At 33.9% G+C, this 17,459-nt stretch overlaps 1 protein-coding gene across 2 annotated transcripts; it reads left to right on the top strand.

The window, feature by feature from the left end:
- The first annotated feature begins 970 nt into the window (after positions 1-970).
- On the top strand, positions 971-9,443 carry LOC127732662 (ankyrin repeat domain-containing protein 66-like). Of its 2 annotated transcripts, none has more exons than XM_052241805.1 (4): positions 971-1,043; positions 4,683-4,869; positions 7,331-7,562; positions 8,304-9,443. In XM_052241805.1, the coding sequence occupies exons 2-4, from the start codon at positions 4,725-4,727 to the stop codon at positions 8,386-8,388; spliced, it is 462 nt and encodes a 153-aa protein (XP_052097765.1). In that variant the 5' UTR covers positions 971-1,043; positions 4,683-4,724; the 3' UTR covers positions 8,389-9,443. The 2 variants fall into 2 exon arrangements, with proteins under 2 accessions (XP_052097765.1, XP_052097754.1); XM_052241794.1 differs by having other exon boundaries at positions 977-1,043; positions 4,698-4,869.
- The last annotated feature ends 8,016 nt before the right edge of the window (positions 9,444-17,459 follow it).

Below are 17,459 nucleotides of genomic sequence, written 5' to 3'. Positions count from 1 at the left end.
AACGGACTCTTTTCCAAACTAATCTTGCTGGAATCAATAATCAAAATAAACTTCTTTTTTAAATATGGAATTACACTTTAAACTTAAAAAGGGCTACTGCGTATAAACAGAAAACCGTTAGCGGATATTACTTATTTGTTTGTTTTGTAGAGGAAATGCCTGATCATTATTTACGTTTCACTGACCGGATAAGTTTATCTTTTAAGGACAGGTGAAAGATATGCCGTATTGATAAGCTTATTAATCTATATAAATAAACACTATAATACATGAAATATAATCATATACAGAAAGATGTATGAAAAAACACAAATACATATATACACGATACGTGTGCATATTCAGAAACATCTGAATATTAAGATTAAAGTTATAGTTTACATAACTATGCATTTTAAAAAGGAAAAGAAGGTTTCTGTTTAAATGTTTTTTTTTAATTAATCGATCGATTAAAGAATGATGCTTTCATCTATTCGTAAATCGCATTCAATCGGACCGAACAATATGTCGTGCCGAATGCTTTTGCGTAAAATGATTCAATGTCTGGATTTCAAATTGGGACCATTTTTATAAAAACCGTGACTGACCAATAAAAATAATCACAGAGTTTTATTCCATGTTTGAACTTCTTTCTCTACGCCAGAATAGCAGGGACATTTTTAATAACAGCTAATCAGGGTAACCGTACGATGTGTAATTCTTTGACACAATGGGCATCCAACCTTTCATCTTTTGTCGATGAAAAATTATACCTACCAAGTTTACTTTGTGACTGAATAAAGTGGGTATTTAATGAATTTGTCAAAGCGCATTTATACTACATATTTGATCCATATGAAAGGTGTTTAAACTGAACATATGATTAACAAATAAAAATTTCAACGATTTTATTCTTCCTTTGAAACAGGTAAAATCAATTTAACGTATCGATTTTATTGTATGCATGTTTAAGCAAGTGATTAAAAATGTTATTCGAAACCCCTCGGACGGATTCCATAGGAATACATGGACTGTAAACAATATCCGGCATGATTAGAGAAATGGTAAGATAAATGTTTACTCAATTATATATGCAAAGTATATTCTGTTAAAGAGAATGTTTGAAGATAATTACACTGTCTTTTATACTTTGTACGATTTCTTTGTTTAGTCTTACAGGGATGTCTCCTCAGTGATCACGCTTACGGTAGCTATGATCAGCTATGTTGATGTTTATAAACACTTAATATAAGCAAAACAATTTAATATTAAAAACCCCTTTTGCAAGAAATATCTATTAAACAAGCATAGCCGATCTAATATAAGTATTTATCATATTTAACAAGGGAAAGTGGAATGTGAATTAATGTTAATTAATCTATTTAAGGAGTTACAAAATATCTACTGATAAATTTGAAATTGATAAAATATTCGAAAGCTCTTAAATGCCTTAAATCTGGTTTTGAAAACTTTCTATTAGATCAATTTTTAGTCTGGTCAAACTTGGCATGATTCTTTGATTGTCTTGTATTTTTTTTTTTTGTATTTTTTAAGGATTTTTGGTGTACTTATTGCCGATTTGATAAGTCAAGCTATTTGCTTTTAACTAATTTTCGTAGTTTCTTATGTTGTGCTGTTTAACCTCTGTCAATCCCAGGTTAGGCGGGGTTTGGAGGGGGAGGTGAGCGTTCACAATCGTGTTTAACCCCGCCACATTCTTTATGAACCTGTGTGTTCCGGGTTAGACCGGGGAAGGTGAGCCCTAACGATAGTGTTTAACCCGACACATTTTTTAAGAGCCTGTATGTCCCAATTTAGGAATCCCCAATCTTAAGGTCTTCAGGCGCCACTGACATCAATGTAAATCCTTTACGAATGAGGATATTTTATCTCTCTCTAAGCTCTTCTTTGGTTTGTATGCTATGAAGATTGCACTTCCGATTTTTCGCCATCCATTTAGAGCCGCTGTGGTTGTCGTTGATTGTTGTCTACTAGTATCATATTTGTTTTTCGTTGGTTGTTTCTAATATAAATCAGAACGTTGGTTTTCTCTTTTGAATTATTTTCCATTGTGTCGTGCCGGATTCTTGTAATAGCTTACTTTATATATGGGTTTTGCTCTTTGTTGAAAGTCCTAACGTGCCCTAAAGTTTTTTCACATCAATTTCCTTTGGTCTCTGATGAATAGGTGTCTCAATGGCAATCACACCCATATCCTGGTTTTTATTAGATGATATTATCATAAATATGTTCAACCGCCTCAGTGGTCTCGTGGTAGCGTGTTCGCTTCGAGTGCTGGAGGTCGTGGGTACGAACCCAGGTCGGTCAAACCAAAGGCTTCAACATTGGTGTTTGGACTACTTCTCTACTAAGCACGTGGCATTAAGGAGTAATTTTGATTTTGATTTTTTTGTGTGTTTTAACGTCACTTTTAAGCATCGCTTTTGGGCTATTTCGTGGCGGCCAGTTTTTATTGGTAGAGGAAGCCGGAGTGCCCGGAGAAAATCCTCGACCTTCGATAGGAAAACTGACTATCCTAGTCAATTAAGATTGGAGTCGAGTGCACTCGCACGAGCGGGGTTCGAACTCACAACCTCAGTGTTGACTGGCTAGTGATTACAGTAGTAACTACTTAGACCACTCGGCCACCGAGGCCTCCATTAAGGAGTAAGAGCAAAACCTGGTCGGCTCGGAGTTAGAATAATGTGTCTGGGTAATGTGATGTGTCTTACCTTGTGAAAGAGAGGCGAAGGATACCAAAGGAAAATTCAAACTCAAGTCGAAAATAAACTGACAACGCCATGGCTAAAAAAGAAAAAAAGACAAACAGACAAACAACATTACTCCAAACACAACATAGAAAACCAAACACTGAGCATCACGAACCCCACCAAAAACTGGAGGTGATCTTAGGTGCTCCGAAAGGTTAAACAGATCCTGCTCTACATGTGGCACCCGTCATGAACTAGCACGTCGTTAAAAATCCGGCTCAGCGTGTCGGTCTTGTACAAATGCAGGGTTAAAATTCATATTACATTAGCATGTTCTCGTCCTGAATTTGCATCATCATAAATATGTTTATCAGTCTCTTTCTTGTTATTTGACATTTTTGGCGGTACCTACTTGAAGACTTGATGGTCTGTTTTATATCTATGTTGTCCTCTTGTTTCTTATACCGCTATTACCACCTTGGTTGTCTCGTGGTAGCTTGTTCGCCTCGAGTGCAGGAGGTCGTGGGTTCGATTTCCAGCCGGGTTAAACCCAAGACGTGAAAATTTGTATTTGATGCTTCTTTGCGATGAATGCGCTGTTAAGGAGTCAGAAAAAAGACGGTGTCGGTCTCTAGTACAAAACAGTGTTTATATTCATATCATATTATCATGTTCTCGTCCTAAATATGCTAATTTGCCACTGGATGTTAAGCCGTCATGCAGCCATCTATCCATCCATCTTATACCCCTATCAGTATTCATTTGACGTAGGCCTTAACTCCAGGCTGTCCTAGGTTAAATACTAGCATCTATCAGCATAGAATAACGATAAGCGACATTTGTAAAAGGGTGAGCAGTTCCTAATCTACGCATGGCATTTGTAAAAGATGACCAAGAGTGAATTACAATCTCACCTCAAACAAAAGAAATTTTTAGTGCCATTAATTGAAAATAAGAATAATTTCTCCGACATTTATCCCTGATTCCTTTACCTGTTTGGATGTACCTTTTGTGATTTTCATACTTTTATGTTGTTTTGGTATTGGAATATTCTAGACATGAAGCAGACTTTAAATTCTCTGATTTCACGAAAAGTTTTAACAGGTGTGACCTTCTTATAATATCAATGACATTATAGCGGATGATTCCCTTATTTTTTGTTTTCCTGGAATGATTTACAAAGACTATTTCAACCTCATATTCAAATACTTGTCTTTCACCGTTACAAATAAATCTTGAAACCGTCTCAAAACATTTTCTTTGTATAAACTCCTTATACAGTAAGATTAATTCTGATAAATAGTAGTTACAAATGTATCGATCTAATATGAATTTATAAAATATTTAATTATTAGTTTGCATTATACTACAATAATTGTGATCAAACTGATTGTAGTTGAATTACTGTCAAATACCAAATATACATCAACCTTTCATATTTTAACATTTTAAAGAATTATTTTATTATAGTGCCGAATTTTACACAAGAGAACTGACTTTGAATAAATCTAATCTAGCCCTTTCCAAATAGTTTTTTTTCTCGCCTCGACGAAGTTGAAAAAGCGAGACTGAGGTGTGTTATTCCCGATGGCGGTGGCGGCAGCGTCAACAATGTACGAGTTTGTGATTGGGTTGTTAATAGAGAAACCACCAGTGGAAGATCAATGATATCTGATATGCATTTTTATTAGCATTGGCGCATCTCATTTCCATGGCAATTATATCGCCCAACTTCATAAGTCATAGTCCTTTGGCTTTGAAACTTTTATGTAGTTTACATGTAAAATTTTGTGATTATGTCAGTTTAAAGGGAACCACTAGTAGCATGTCTGGACCTTTTATAGCTTACTATACGGTATGGGGTTTGTTCATTAGCTGCGAAAGAAGGACTGGTGTTACAGTTCTGTTAATTTGCTGAGCACAAAATGATAGCACTATAAATATTTTGTGGCTTAGTTTCTGTATTTTTTCTGTATTTATTCTTAATTACAGATTCAAATATTTTAGAAATATTCATGACTCCAACGAACACAAATGGCGGGATTAGAGATCCACGAAGCAGCTGCTACAGGAGATTATGATTCATTGGAGGAATATTTGAAACATAGTAAAATTGACGTGAATCTCAAGGATATAGAATGGGACGACAGAACAGCTCTTCACTGGGCTTGTATGAAAGGTAAAAATGTTGAATAGCGCATGTAAGGGACGACAGAATAGCTCTTCACTGGGCTTGTATGTATGAAAGGTTAAATGTGAAAAAATACAAAATTCGTGCGGGAAAAGTCGTGTGGAGACATTTTTATGCGCTAATAGGGTATATTTTTGGTGTAAAAGCAATGACCAAAGTCTGATAGAAACATAAAAGTTGCCATAATGGTATAGAAAGAGGAAATAGGTGCTATATGCCTCGAAATGTTGATGCCCGTCACATAAATAATAACGGACTTCAGTATTTTTTTTCGTCCAAATCTAATCCCTGACACAAATTTCTGGCTAAATCATGTTCATTCAAGCAGCAAACAAAATTTAGCCTTTACAAGTAAAGATTCAATGAATTACCAATAATAACTTGGTGTTGTGGCCCATACTGGACTGTTGCAATGGCAAAATGAAGGAGGGGTGCAATTGGGAACACAAATTCTCTTAAAACAAACATAAATCGTTCTTAATCTGAGTTTTGCATATATTGAGGACTCTTTTTTGAAATTGAAAGTAAAGTTAAGCTAAGTTACATTTAATATTAACATAAATCGTTCTTAATCTGAGTTTTGCATATATTGAGGACTCTTTTTGAAACTGAAAGTAAACTTAAAGTTAATATAAGAAATTATTTTTTTCACCTCCACCTCCGGCTATGAGATTCGAACTCGCAATCTTCCTGCTGTGGGTTCGTTCAGTTTTCCACTGCACCGCTGGAATACGTGGTCAAAATGTTGAAATTTGAGTAGTTAACCCTACTATTAACGAAGTGAGAGAAATAAAAATCCAGCCTGTTTTCTTTTAGAAATTAAGTGTCGAGATAATATATAATTGTTGCCAATTACACCATTTTAAGCAAAAATAGGAGGATATCATACCTTAGTCTCCCATTTTTCGTGACATATGCCTGTTCCTCCATTTCAACAAAGGTGTTTTCAACATTACCATAAGCAAGCACTTAAGAAACAATGTTTTGTTACATCTATTTCAACTTTGCAAAAAATATTCATGATATTTTTAGGGGTTTTGTCTCTCTTTCAATTAATTCTGTAAGAAATGACCCAATATTTTGAGTGCAGTTCAAGTTTATGATTGCGTTGGTATAGTTTGAATCACTTAATATGTAACTTGTGTACAAGTTTTAATCATAATTTGAATAGTATTCTTCCAAAATAAACGGCACAGTTAATAAAAAAGTCATATTGCCCCGAAATAAATAGTGTACTTTACCATACTCTATGGAAATCTTGTGTTAAAATTATTTAAAAAAAAAAACGGTTTTCACGGGAGAAAATCTTGTCAGTAAGAGGCAATTTGGTATCAAACAGCACTTGATAGAAGTTTAAAGCACAACGAATTACAAAGCTGTGATATAGAGTATTGATTTGAGCCCTCAACCACTGCTGTACGTAAAAAAATGTCAAAGATTCAAGACTTAACGCAAACTAGTTGCCTGAAAACTTAGCCCAACGGCACGAGAGTACCGATAGCTAGAACGTGAAGCAGTTAATATCAGTTGACTTTTTGTATTTGACAACAGAATGTTAAACTTTTACATTTATAAATTCCGCTTAGACAAACAGACGCCCCTTCATTGTATGTCGTATGGTATACGTCCAGGTGTTCCCAAGTCAACCTTGAGGCGTTTGGCTTGTCCGGAATGTATCGGTTGTTCAGCTGTCAGACCACCAATTCAAAATCCCTATCTCTTCAACCATTTTTTTTTCAATTTCCACAGCTTTCTAAATATTTTGCCTTAAGTTTAACTTCATAGAAACCAGGTATATCCTGAATTATACATTTATTACCTTTCTACATGCAAATTTTCAACCAAAGTTTAAAGTCTGGTAATGAAAAACAACTTTTCGGAAGGCAACTGCTGTTTTTTTTTGAAATCTTAAATAAGTATTAAGGAGTGCATTAATCCATAATTTTTAATGCAAACTCATGGACAAGTAAATTTTAGCTCAAAATGGTCGAAATATATTTCTCTTTTACCAAAATTTTCATTTCTGCAAATTTGTTGGTTAGTTTTAGTAAACAATGACATCAAAAGCAATTTTTTAGTAAGGGAAGGGCTACTTTTACATATGTTCTAAATTGGAGTGGGTGAATTGGTGGTCTAACACCTTTATGATGAGATGCCATTTCGTTTCCTAGTCTAAACGGTAGCTTTTACGAAGACTGAGGCGCCATTTGTTTATCACGCGTGAAATAGAATTGATATGCAGATATAGTGTTTATGAAACATAAGTTTACCTTTTTAAAGACTGAGACTGACTTAAATAAAAGGGAACTGTTGTGCAGACTTGAACGCCATTGTTTAGCTTGTCTGATAGGTAACTGTTGTTCGGACAAACTCGGAATTTTTGTAAAGCAAATTATAAAAAATCATTTTGACCATAACTGTTTTGAACTAAACCCTTTGTTTTTTTAAGGTTATGTTGAGTGTATACGTTTGTTGATTGAACATGGTGCTGATGGGTGTGCACGCACTGACGAGGAATCTTGGACGCCTGCGCACTTTGCTGCGGAAAGTGGGAGACAGCATGCCTTACGAGCATTATTTGCAGCCGATATACCAATAGATAGACAAAACAAGTATGGTGATACACCAAAACGAGTAGCTGAAATTTATGGCCAACACGAGTGTGTACGATACCTTACTACGTAAGTTTTGCAAGTTTTTTGTGGTCAGTAAGAGCAAAGAATAGTAAGCATTTGTCTACATTTCTAATGTAATATTATTCTTATGACATGAAATAAACATTAATGTTACACAATTACCCAAATGTGTAAAGTTTTACAAAAGTTGATTATTGTCTAGCTTACAATATCAATATTAAAAACCATCATATGCAAGCAAGCTTGGCTATGTCCAGTTGATAGAATAATCAAAATTAAAAAAGTGTTTTTAGCACATGAACATAAAATGAAACTGAACTTCAATAGCACACATTTGTCTTAAGCATAATGAATAAAACTGAACACTTTGTGTTGACATGAAATATCAGTAATACGTTCATTCTCTATAAATTTAGTGTACATAAAAGTTGATTTATTCAAAACACTAAGGGTTTTCTGTCCCCATGCAGGTATAGATTGCTTTAACCGTATTTGGCACAATTTTCTGAATGTTTGGTTTTTAAAGCTCTACAACTTCGTATTTGATTCGGCCTTCCAACTATTTTAATTCGAGTGCCACTGATGAGTCGTAGATGGGACGCGTGTCTGGCGTACAAAATTTAAAAAAAAAATGGTATCTTTGTTGAGTTTTTTTTTTATGTGATGTATAAACGGTAACATTCAGACATATTCTTGGATCCAAAAATAATCAATTCCGTAGAAACAACAAAAATAGACATCACTGCAGTTTTCAATCATACCAATTTATGTGGTGTATTCTTTCAGTGCAGAAGAAGAGCAGTCTAAGTCTCGGAAGAAGCTGGGGATAGATGAAGATTCAGACGAAATTTTGAAACATTCGAAAAAGTGATTTTATACCTCGATATTAGCAAATATTTGTTAACTGTCTGATGTGGCATTTGTATGTGTTAGTAATAGTTCTAGTCATCAATTTGTGTCAAGTCAAAAGTCAACCTAGGGTTCATGCAATTGTTCAATAACTTCATAGCATACACACTTTAACATGAATAATTTTATTTGAAAGCTGTAGGAATGCTCGAAGTCCTTTCCCTTATTATATTTGATCAGGAACGTTCAGTGCCAAAATTTTTGGTACAGAATATGCATAGTTTTGCCTAAAAGATTAATCGAAGCTTTTTAATATTAACTTTCAAGGGGGGATGGAACGTTCATTGAGTTGTCATTTTTATACGACCGCAAAAAAAATTTTGTGGTTGTATATTGGTATGACGTTGGCGTCGTCGTCGTCGTCGTCGTCGTCGTCGTCGTCTGGCGTCGTCCGGCGTCGTCCGAAGACACATTGGTTTTCGCACTCTAACTTTAGTTTAAGTGAATGGATCTCTATGAAATTTTACCACAAGGTTCAATACCACAAAAGGAAGGTTGGGATTGATTTTGGGGGTTATGGTACCAACAGTAAAGGAATAAGGGGCCAAAAAGGGGCCAAAAATAAGCATTTTTGTAACTTCCAGACATAACTTGGGTGTTAGTGTATGGATCTCTCTGACATTGTACCACAAGGTTCCATATCACAAAAGGAATGCTGGGATTGATTTTGGGGGTAATTGCCTCAAAATTTTAGGAATTAGGGGCCAAAAAAGGGGCAAAAAACAAGCATTTTTCTAGTTTTATGACAATAACTTGTGTGTAAGTGTATGGATCTTTCTGAAATTGTACTACAAGGTTCCATACCACAAAGGGAAAGCTGGAATTGAGTTTGGGGGTAACTGCCGAAACGTTTAGGAATTGGGGGCCAAAAAGGGGCCAAAAATAAGCATTTTTCTAGTTTCCAGACAATAACTTGTGTTCAAGTGTATGGATCTCTCTGAAATTGTACTGCAAGGTACCATACCACAAAGGGAAGGCTGGGATTGAGTTTGGGGGTGATGAATCATAAGGGGGTTCAAAAAATTGGGGGGGGGGGGGGGGGGTTATCTTTTTTTCCTTTTTTTTTTCTTTTAAAATTTTCCATTTTAAGTTGGTTATTTCTGATTTATATTTAAAAGCAAATAATAATGATATGGTAGGAGATACACACCAAACAGGATGTGTAAATTATTATATAATAAGTATTGTGCCATAGCAAGAAATTTTCAATTGCACAGTATTGCACAATAGCAAGAAATCTTCAATTGCACAGTATTGCGCAATAGCAAGAAATCTTCATTTGCACAGTATTGCGCAATAGCAAGAAATATCCAATAGCACAATATTGCGCAATAGCAAGAAATTGTCAATTGTACAGTATTGCGCAATAGTAAGAAATATTTAATTGCACAGTATTGTGCAAAAGAAGATACTTCGTATAAATTGCTTATTTCTTGACCAATTTCAATGGGGTTTTATTCTTGAATTCTTGGGGTTCTTTAATATGCTGAATCTAACCGTGTATTTAGTTTTTGGATTTTGGGCCCCGTTTTTAAATTGGTCCACATTGAGGTCCAAAGGGTCCAAAATTAAACTTTGTTTGATTTCATCAAAAATTGAATTATTGGGGTTCTTTGATATGCCGAATCTAACCGTGTATTTAGATTCTTAATTTTTGGTTCCGTTTTCAAATTGGTCTACATTAAGGTCCAAAGGGTCCAAAATTAAACTTAGTTTGATTTTAACAAAAATTGAATTCTTAGGGTTCTTTGATATGCTGAATCTAATCATGTATTTAGATTTTTGATTTTGGGCCCAGTTTTCAAGTTGGTCCAAATCGGGGTCCAAAATTAAACTTTGTTTGATTTCAACAAAAATTGAATATATGGGGTTCTTTGATATGCTAAATCTAACCATGTATTTAGATTTTTGATTTTTGGGCCCCGTTATCAACTTTGTCCACATTGAGGTCAAAAGGGTCCAAAATTAATCTTTGTTTGATTTCATCAAAAATTGAATTCTTGGGGTTCTTTGATATGCTGAATCTAACCATGTATTAAGATTTTGGATATTGGACCATGATAGGTGAATGTCCAATTTAAAATTTTTAAGTTCTTAGACCACATTCATTCTGTGTCAGAAACCTATGCTGTGTCAAATATTTAATCACAATCCAAATGCAAAGCTGTATCAAGCTTGAATGGTGTGTCCATACTTGCCCCAACTGTTCAGGGTTCGACCTCTGCGGTCGTATCAAGCTGCGCCCTGCGGAGCATTTTATTAAGAATTAAATAACCAATCAACCAATTATCATAAGTATGTAATCAGTATGGTCACATGGTATCTTAGCTCAACAGGAATATTTGAATTTCATTGAATATTAATAGGCCTTGAAGAGTCTTAAAATGTAAAGATTTTTGGATTTCATATGACAGTATTAATTAAATTACGTAATGTGAATACCTTTTCTCGTACATGACAATATGATTCTGTTTTATATGTGACAACATTTGTTTTCAGGATAGTATTATTTGTATATGTTGTTTAGTTAAAAGCTACATTTCTTTACATGTTGTTTATCATTTACATATTAAATTATTTCTATAAATTTCATCTAATGTTGTTTCTCCAGTCACAATACATCAGTTTTATCAATAAGCTTTGGTAGAGAAGATCAGTTGTCAATGTGCATTGTCGTTAGAAGTTATGTGACCCCGAAAATAAGGATATTTTTTTAGATTTATACTCTGGAGTAGAACATGAAATACGAGTCATTTGTCGAATCCTTAATTTACTCTTATTTGAGTAAATACTGGTTTGAAGCAGAAATTTTAATAATGAAACTATTTCTAGCTTTATACAAGAATTGGATTGGCTGTTAAAAGTTTCAGTAATATATATTTTAAAACCCAAACATAACATTAAATAACCACACATAAAATAAGAGGCAACAGTAGTTGAGCGGTGTAAATCCATTTTTAACAGAGGTAATTGGGGACAGGACAATTTTTTTTTAGCCCTCCCCCTTTTTCTAAAATCCGCTACTTTTTTTTTCTTTTAATTTCAATTATTTTCGAGTTTTTCTGAGATATATTAACAAAAAATACTAGAAATAATATGTATTTACTTTTTTCTGTCAATTCCTAGTTCACAGCGGTCACTGATGATATCAAGAAAATGAAAATATAACGGAATTTAGAAAAAAAAAAGGGGGGAGGCTAAAACAAATTGTCCTGTCCCCAAGTACCTATGATTTTTTATACACAAAGTAAGTAAATAGTACTTAGTAAATAGCATGAACTACGCATGTGCCAGACCAGGTAAGCTTCTCCAATGTGATATGCATGCGTCACCATAATAGTCTGGATATGGCGAAATCATACCATCAAAAAGCTAGGGAATTATTACAATGTGCATGTCAAAGTAGCTCAGCAAATGGATGTTATTCGAATCCAAATACGAATTTAGAGTCTATACATAATTCAAGAAATTGCTTATTAAAAAAGCTAAGTAACAAGTCCCAATGACGCGTATACTCGTATGGTCACGGCTAAGTCGCATAAGTTCAAATAAATGTTCAGACCACAGCTGTACGACGTTTGTTGGTGTTTGAAGTGATCCAATCTGATTAAAATTCTGATTCATATTAACTCGCGTGTTCGTCTTATTAGGATAGCGAAATCAGAGGTCTATATTTTAATTTGATTGTGAAGTGATCAAAACTTGAGTAAAAATATCATTAGATGTATGTAGAAAATGTATTATAACGTGAAGCATTATAACTATTTTTCATCAAAGCCCCAAAATTTCAAAGTTTAACAGTCCGAACTTGCTGCTTTAGAAGAGTTTTCTTTATGACTTTACTAAGAAACATAGATGACACAGTAATTAAAAATATAAAATGGACCAAAAAATCAAAACATAAGAAATTAGTGAAGGACAATATATTACTACTCAATATACTTCACAAATTATACTCCATTGATCTTCTTTCTTTTTTTATAACAGAGGTTGGTAGCCCTGTTCACCATAAGACATGGCTGTCATTGTTGTTAAAATTTAAAAAAAAAATGACAAATTGTCAACGAAAAGTCTGATTTACTCTACAAAGCGGTAAATGAAACATTTATCTCATTTCAATTCCCGATTGAAATAAATATTGACCGTGACAACCATCAAGTAGTTTCGTCACTGTTACACAAATAAGGAAATTTGAACCCTCCAGATCCAAATTCCCTGCTGGCCAAAATGAAAATATTTAAAAATATCTAAAGCAACTTTTGGGTAATTGAAACAACGGAACAATCATGGTCGCGTCTGTAGTTATAGTTGATGGCACAAAACCACCAATAACCAATGGCTTTCATCATTATTAAATCTATATTGAAGGGTATAAGCTTAACGTCTATAATTTTACCTACTGAAGTGGTTCTATGGTGAGACTTTTCTTTCAGACCAACAATGAAGGCTTCTGTAACTATTTGTGTGAAACATTTTAGAGAAAGAAGCTTTTTAAAATTTTATTTGACTAATATGCACCGAAGATGAAAAACACTTTTTATCTCCTTGAATACGAAAATCAAAATATATTATAAAAGTACCAAATAACATCATCCAAATGTTCACAAGACATTTGTCCATTAGAGATCAGTATCTTTAGTTTTGCATTTGTCTTAAATATTAGTATTAGGGCTTCAAACTGCAAAAACTGCAAAATTGTATCATTTCGAGATCTTGTAATCTATATTTAGATACGAACCAAGGCTTTACCAAAAGATATATATATTTTAAAAAAACACACATACAATTGTATTGTTTTTCAAGGTTATCTTTTCAACTGTGTAATTTGAAATATCAATGCAAATGCTTTTGCGATGAAAAACAGCAATAAAAGCGCCATTCCATGCTTTTTGTTTTTTAATGTGCTTGTAGTGATTTTGTGGCATGCATTGATACACGATATACTTTCCCCCATTAAATGTCTTACCTTCAATGTATACCAGAAATGCTTTAGTTGCATTAGACACTGATATTTTACTATCATGACATTAATTCAATATACAATGTTTGACCACCGGAAATGAAGATGCCAAGAGAATTAATAGGCACTGTAGTAAACAAACAAACTTTAAAATTTTATTTACCGAGATGCGTCTACTGTGCTATAGATGCATACATACACATCCGCATCTGTTATGAATGGGGAAGTGAAGATTTAACTAATGAACTGATAATTACTGTTATATATATATGTGTATATTGTAGTCTAAAACACCTCGTTCAACCCACTGCTTTCTTAATAAAGATTTTGTACCAAGTCACGATCAGCGACTCTTTTCACAAAAAATCTTAAGAGTAAAAATACTCGTAAGTCATACACATTTCAGTATAACTTACGATCAATTTTAATCGTAAGTTATTTTGTGAAAAGAGTCGCTGATTCTTATCCTGTATGGATGTTGCAAACGTAGTTCAGTGCATAGGTTTCCAGAATCACAGGGGTCTTATCATATTTTACTAGCATGCTCTCTCTCTAGAAGCCGTTATTTTGTATTTTCTTTACGATGTATATAACTACCTTGCAATGTTTCGGTCTTAATCCTATATAGACCATAAGAGACTGCGATGAATAAAATAAAAGTCAAAGATGAATAGACAACATATTATGCATTAATAGAAAAAGATGAACAGAAAAAAAATAAAGTTCACAAAACAAAAAACGGTTGGAGCTGCTTCGCTAAAAAGGTTAAACTCAGATTCTCCGGAATGGTATGTAGTTACAGCTACACATTTACAGTGAGTACGCGTTTTGCTGCTCTTGGCGATTACAACTATTGGGTTAACGTTGTTCGTGGTAATGCTTCATGAAGAAAGGACGAAATTGGAATTATAACTACGACACGCAGATCCTATAAGACGATTTGTATGCATCATGACCGATAATCAATAATCTGATAGCACACTTCCCCCTTCCCTGTAGGATTCTAATAGATTTGTTTGCATTATGACCGATAATGAATAATCTGATAGCACACTTCCCCCTTCCCTGTAGGAGTCTAATATACATATATCACAGACACTTGTCTCAGAAAAAAATTTCCTATATACCTTAAATATAACACAAGGTACTTTTAGTAAATGGTAAAAAATGGTTAATATCTGGAATGTATAGACCACAAACAATCTCTGATAATGACTTTATTAATGATTTTACTAAGACCCATGATAAAATATCTGTAAATTATGATGATATGATTTTTCTGGGTGATTTAAATTATGATTTATTATCAATAGACAAATGTACACCTTTAAACACAGTTTGTGAAATATGTGGAATTGAAAACATAATGAAAGGTGCAACTTGTTTCACAAAAGATGCAAAACCAACATTAAATGATGTCATCTTAACAAACAGAAAAACCTTACTCCAAAATACCACAAATTTTAACTGTGTATTGAGTGACGTCCATAACATCATTACTGTACAAATAAAATCTGATGTTCCACCAACTAAAAAACCATTTAAAACATACAGAAGCTCTAAACAGCTAGACGAGGAAACATTTTTATACGATCTAGAACAGGCAAACCTTACAACAGTTGTAGATAATGTGGATAATTTTAATGAGGCATACACTATTTTTCATACTAAATTAATGAGTATAGTTGACAACAACATACCAGTGAAAAAAAGAAAAACTGTATACAAACCAGCACCATTTATGAATAAACATCTAAAAAATGCAATCTACAAGAAACAAATGCTACACAACAAATATTAACATATAAGATCAAAGAAAAACTGGGAGACATATCGCCAACAAAGAAACATTACTACCAAACTAAGACGTCGGTCTATAAGAAACTATTTCATAGAGCGTTGCACTGGCTGTCCAAAACAAAAAGATTTCTGGCCAACAATTAAACCCTTTTTAACAAACAAAGGTAGTCATTTTGACAACAATATTGTATTGTGCAATGATCATGACATCATAAATGATCAATCTAATGTTGCAGAAATGTTCAATGATTATTTTGTAAATGTAGCCAAAGACATTGGCAATGATAGTTGTGAGGTAGATGATAATCATCCAAGCATTAAAGCAATTATAGAGAATTGAAGCTACTGGCTTTGATGGTGTATCAGTCAAAATTTAAAAAATAGCCAAACCAGTAATTGTAAGACCTATTACAAAACTTATTAATATGTCAATAAAAAGTTCAGAGTTTCCTGACCATCTAAAGGAAGCACAGGTTGTTCCATTGCACACGAAGAATAGTCAGTTAGATGCAGGAAACTACAGACCTGTTAGCATACTACCGGTGGTGTCAAAGTTCTTTGAAAGGGCCATATACCAGCAGCTAATAAAATATTTTAGTAAGATACTTCATCCTTCTTTGTCAGTTTTAGACCTGGCTATGGCTGTAATACAGCACTTCTAAAAGTCATTGAGGACTGGAAAAAAGCAGTTGACCAAAATATATATGTTGCAGCTGTTCTTATGGACCTTTCGAAGGCCTTTGACTGCCTACCCCATAACTTACTGTTATTAAAGTTGAAGGCATATGGCCTGTCAAATGAGGCACTGAAACTTATTGACAACTATCTGTCGAACAGAAAACAATGTGTAAAAGTTGGTGCATACTTTATTACCTGTCAAATTATTTAAAAAGGTGTACCGCAGGGATCAATCTTGGGTCCTGTGCTTTTCAATATTTTTCTTAACGACATTTTCAATTTTGTAAAAGAAAATGAATTGTACAACTATGCAGATGACAATACATTGTCACACTAAGGACCAGATCTAAACGGATTAGTTAAATCTTTGGAAAATGAAAGTGCAGTTTTAATAGATTGGTTCGCTAATAACAAAATGAAAGCTAATCCGGATAAATTTCAGGCTATTGCCATTGGCAATAAATCTAAAAGTGGGGATATTAAATTCAATTTGGATGGGAATGAAATTTTATGTGACACTGAGGTAAAGCTCCGGGGAGTGACGATAGATTATCAACTTAAGTTTAAAACACATATTTCTGAAATTTGTAAAAAAGCATCAAGGCAGTTAACTATACTAAAAAGAATTGGGAAACATCTATCTAAATTGGGAAGGTTAACTATTTATCACTCATATATTATGCCTAATTTCAACTATTGTCCTGTGGTTTGGCATTTTTGTGGGGAGGGTAACACTAAAAAAATGGAAAAAATACAAGAACGTGCCTTGAGGTTCATCTATGAAGATGTTAGTAGTGACTATGAAACTATTTTGTTAAAATCTGGTTTACCTTCTTTAAAAATAAGACGTCTACGAATGATGGCAATAGAAGTTTTGCGAATATTACACAAAGAGTCACCGGTTTATCTCCATGATATTATTAATTTTTAAAATGTACCATTACTCTTTTAGAAAGCAACAGACTGTTGAAGTACCACAGGTGAGAACAACACAATTTGGACTTCATTCATTAAGGTATGCTGGAGCTACACTCTGGAATGAGCTGCCTGACGCGATCCGCGCGCAGCCGAATCTGAACCAGTTTAAAAGTATGATCAACAACTGGAATGGCAACTCATGCTGATGTGGCTCTTGCAGATCTTTAAGCTTTTGATTTTATGTTGTCCATGCAACTGTTAGAATAGGTTTGCTTTATTTATTTCGTCTGCTTTGCATGTGCTTATAATCTAGTTTAGTGCTTTACTTGTTTGTGCTTGCTTTTATATATGAACATTTTTAGGCCCCCGCCGTAGCGGTGGGGGCATTAAGTTTTACCCTTGTCCGCCTGTACGTACGTACGTTCGTCCGTACGTACGTCCCAAAATTGGTTTCCGTTCTCTAACTTGAGTTTGCCTTAACCAAATGTTATGAAACTTATACACAATGCTTATTACCACAAAACACAGATCAAGTTTGAATTTTGGTGGCGTCACTTTAATCGTTCTAGAGTTATGCCCCTTTATAAATGGAAAAATTGCAAAATTTTTATTTTCTTCTAAATATCAAGTAATTTTTAAAATTGGAATTATCTTCCTTTGTCCATGATTATAGTTGA

This window comes from Mytilus californianus, unplaced genomic scaffold (assembly GCF_021869535.1).
Source record: "Mytilus californianus isolate M0D057914Y unplaced genomic scaffold, xbMytCali1.0.p SCAF_1, whole genome shotgun sequence".
Taxonomy (NCBI): Eukaryota; Metazoa; Mollusca; class Bivalvia; order Mytilida; family Mytilidae; genus Mytilus; species Mytilus californianus.
The sequence above is the reverse complement of the archived record's forward strand: the minus strand, read 5'-3'. Positions and strand labels throughout refer to the sequence as shown.

Bases quoted from the DNA above. Each gene is read 5' to 3' on its own strand.
- LOC127732662 (XM_052241805.1), top strand. From the start codon at position 4,725: ATGGCGGGATTAGAGATCCACGAAGCAGCTGCTACAGGAGATTATGAT. The intron at 4,870-7,330 runs GTAAAAATGTTG...TGTTTTTTTAAG, and splicing joins TCACTGGGCTTGTATGAAAG to GTTATGTTGAGTGTATACGT. The intron at 7,563-8,303 runs GTAAGTTTTGCA...GTATTCTTTCAG, and splicing joins TGTGTACGATACCTTACTAC to TGCAGAAGAAGAGCAGTCTA.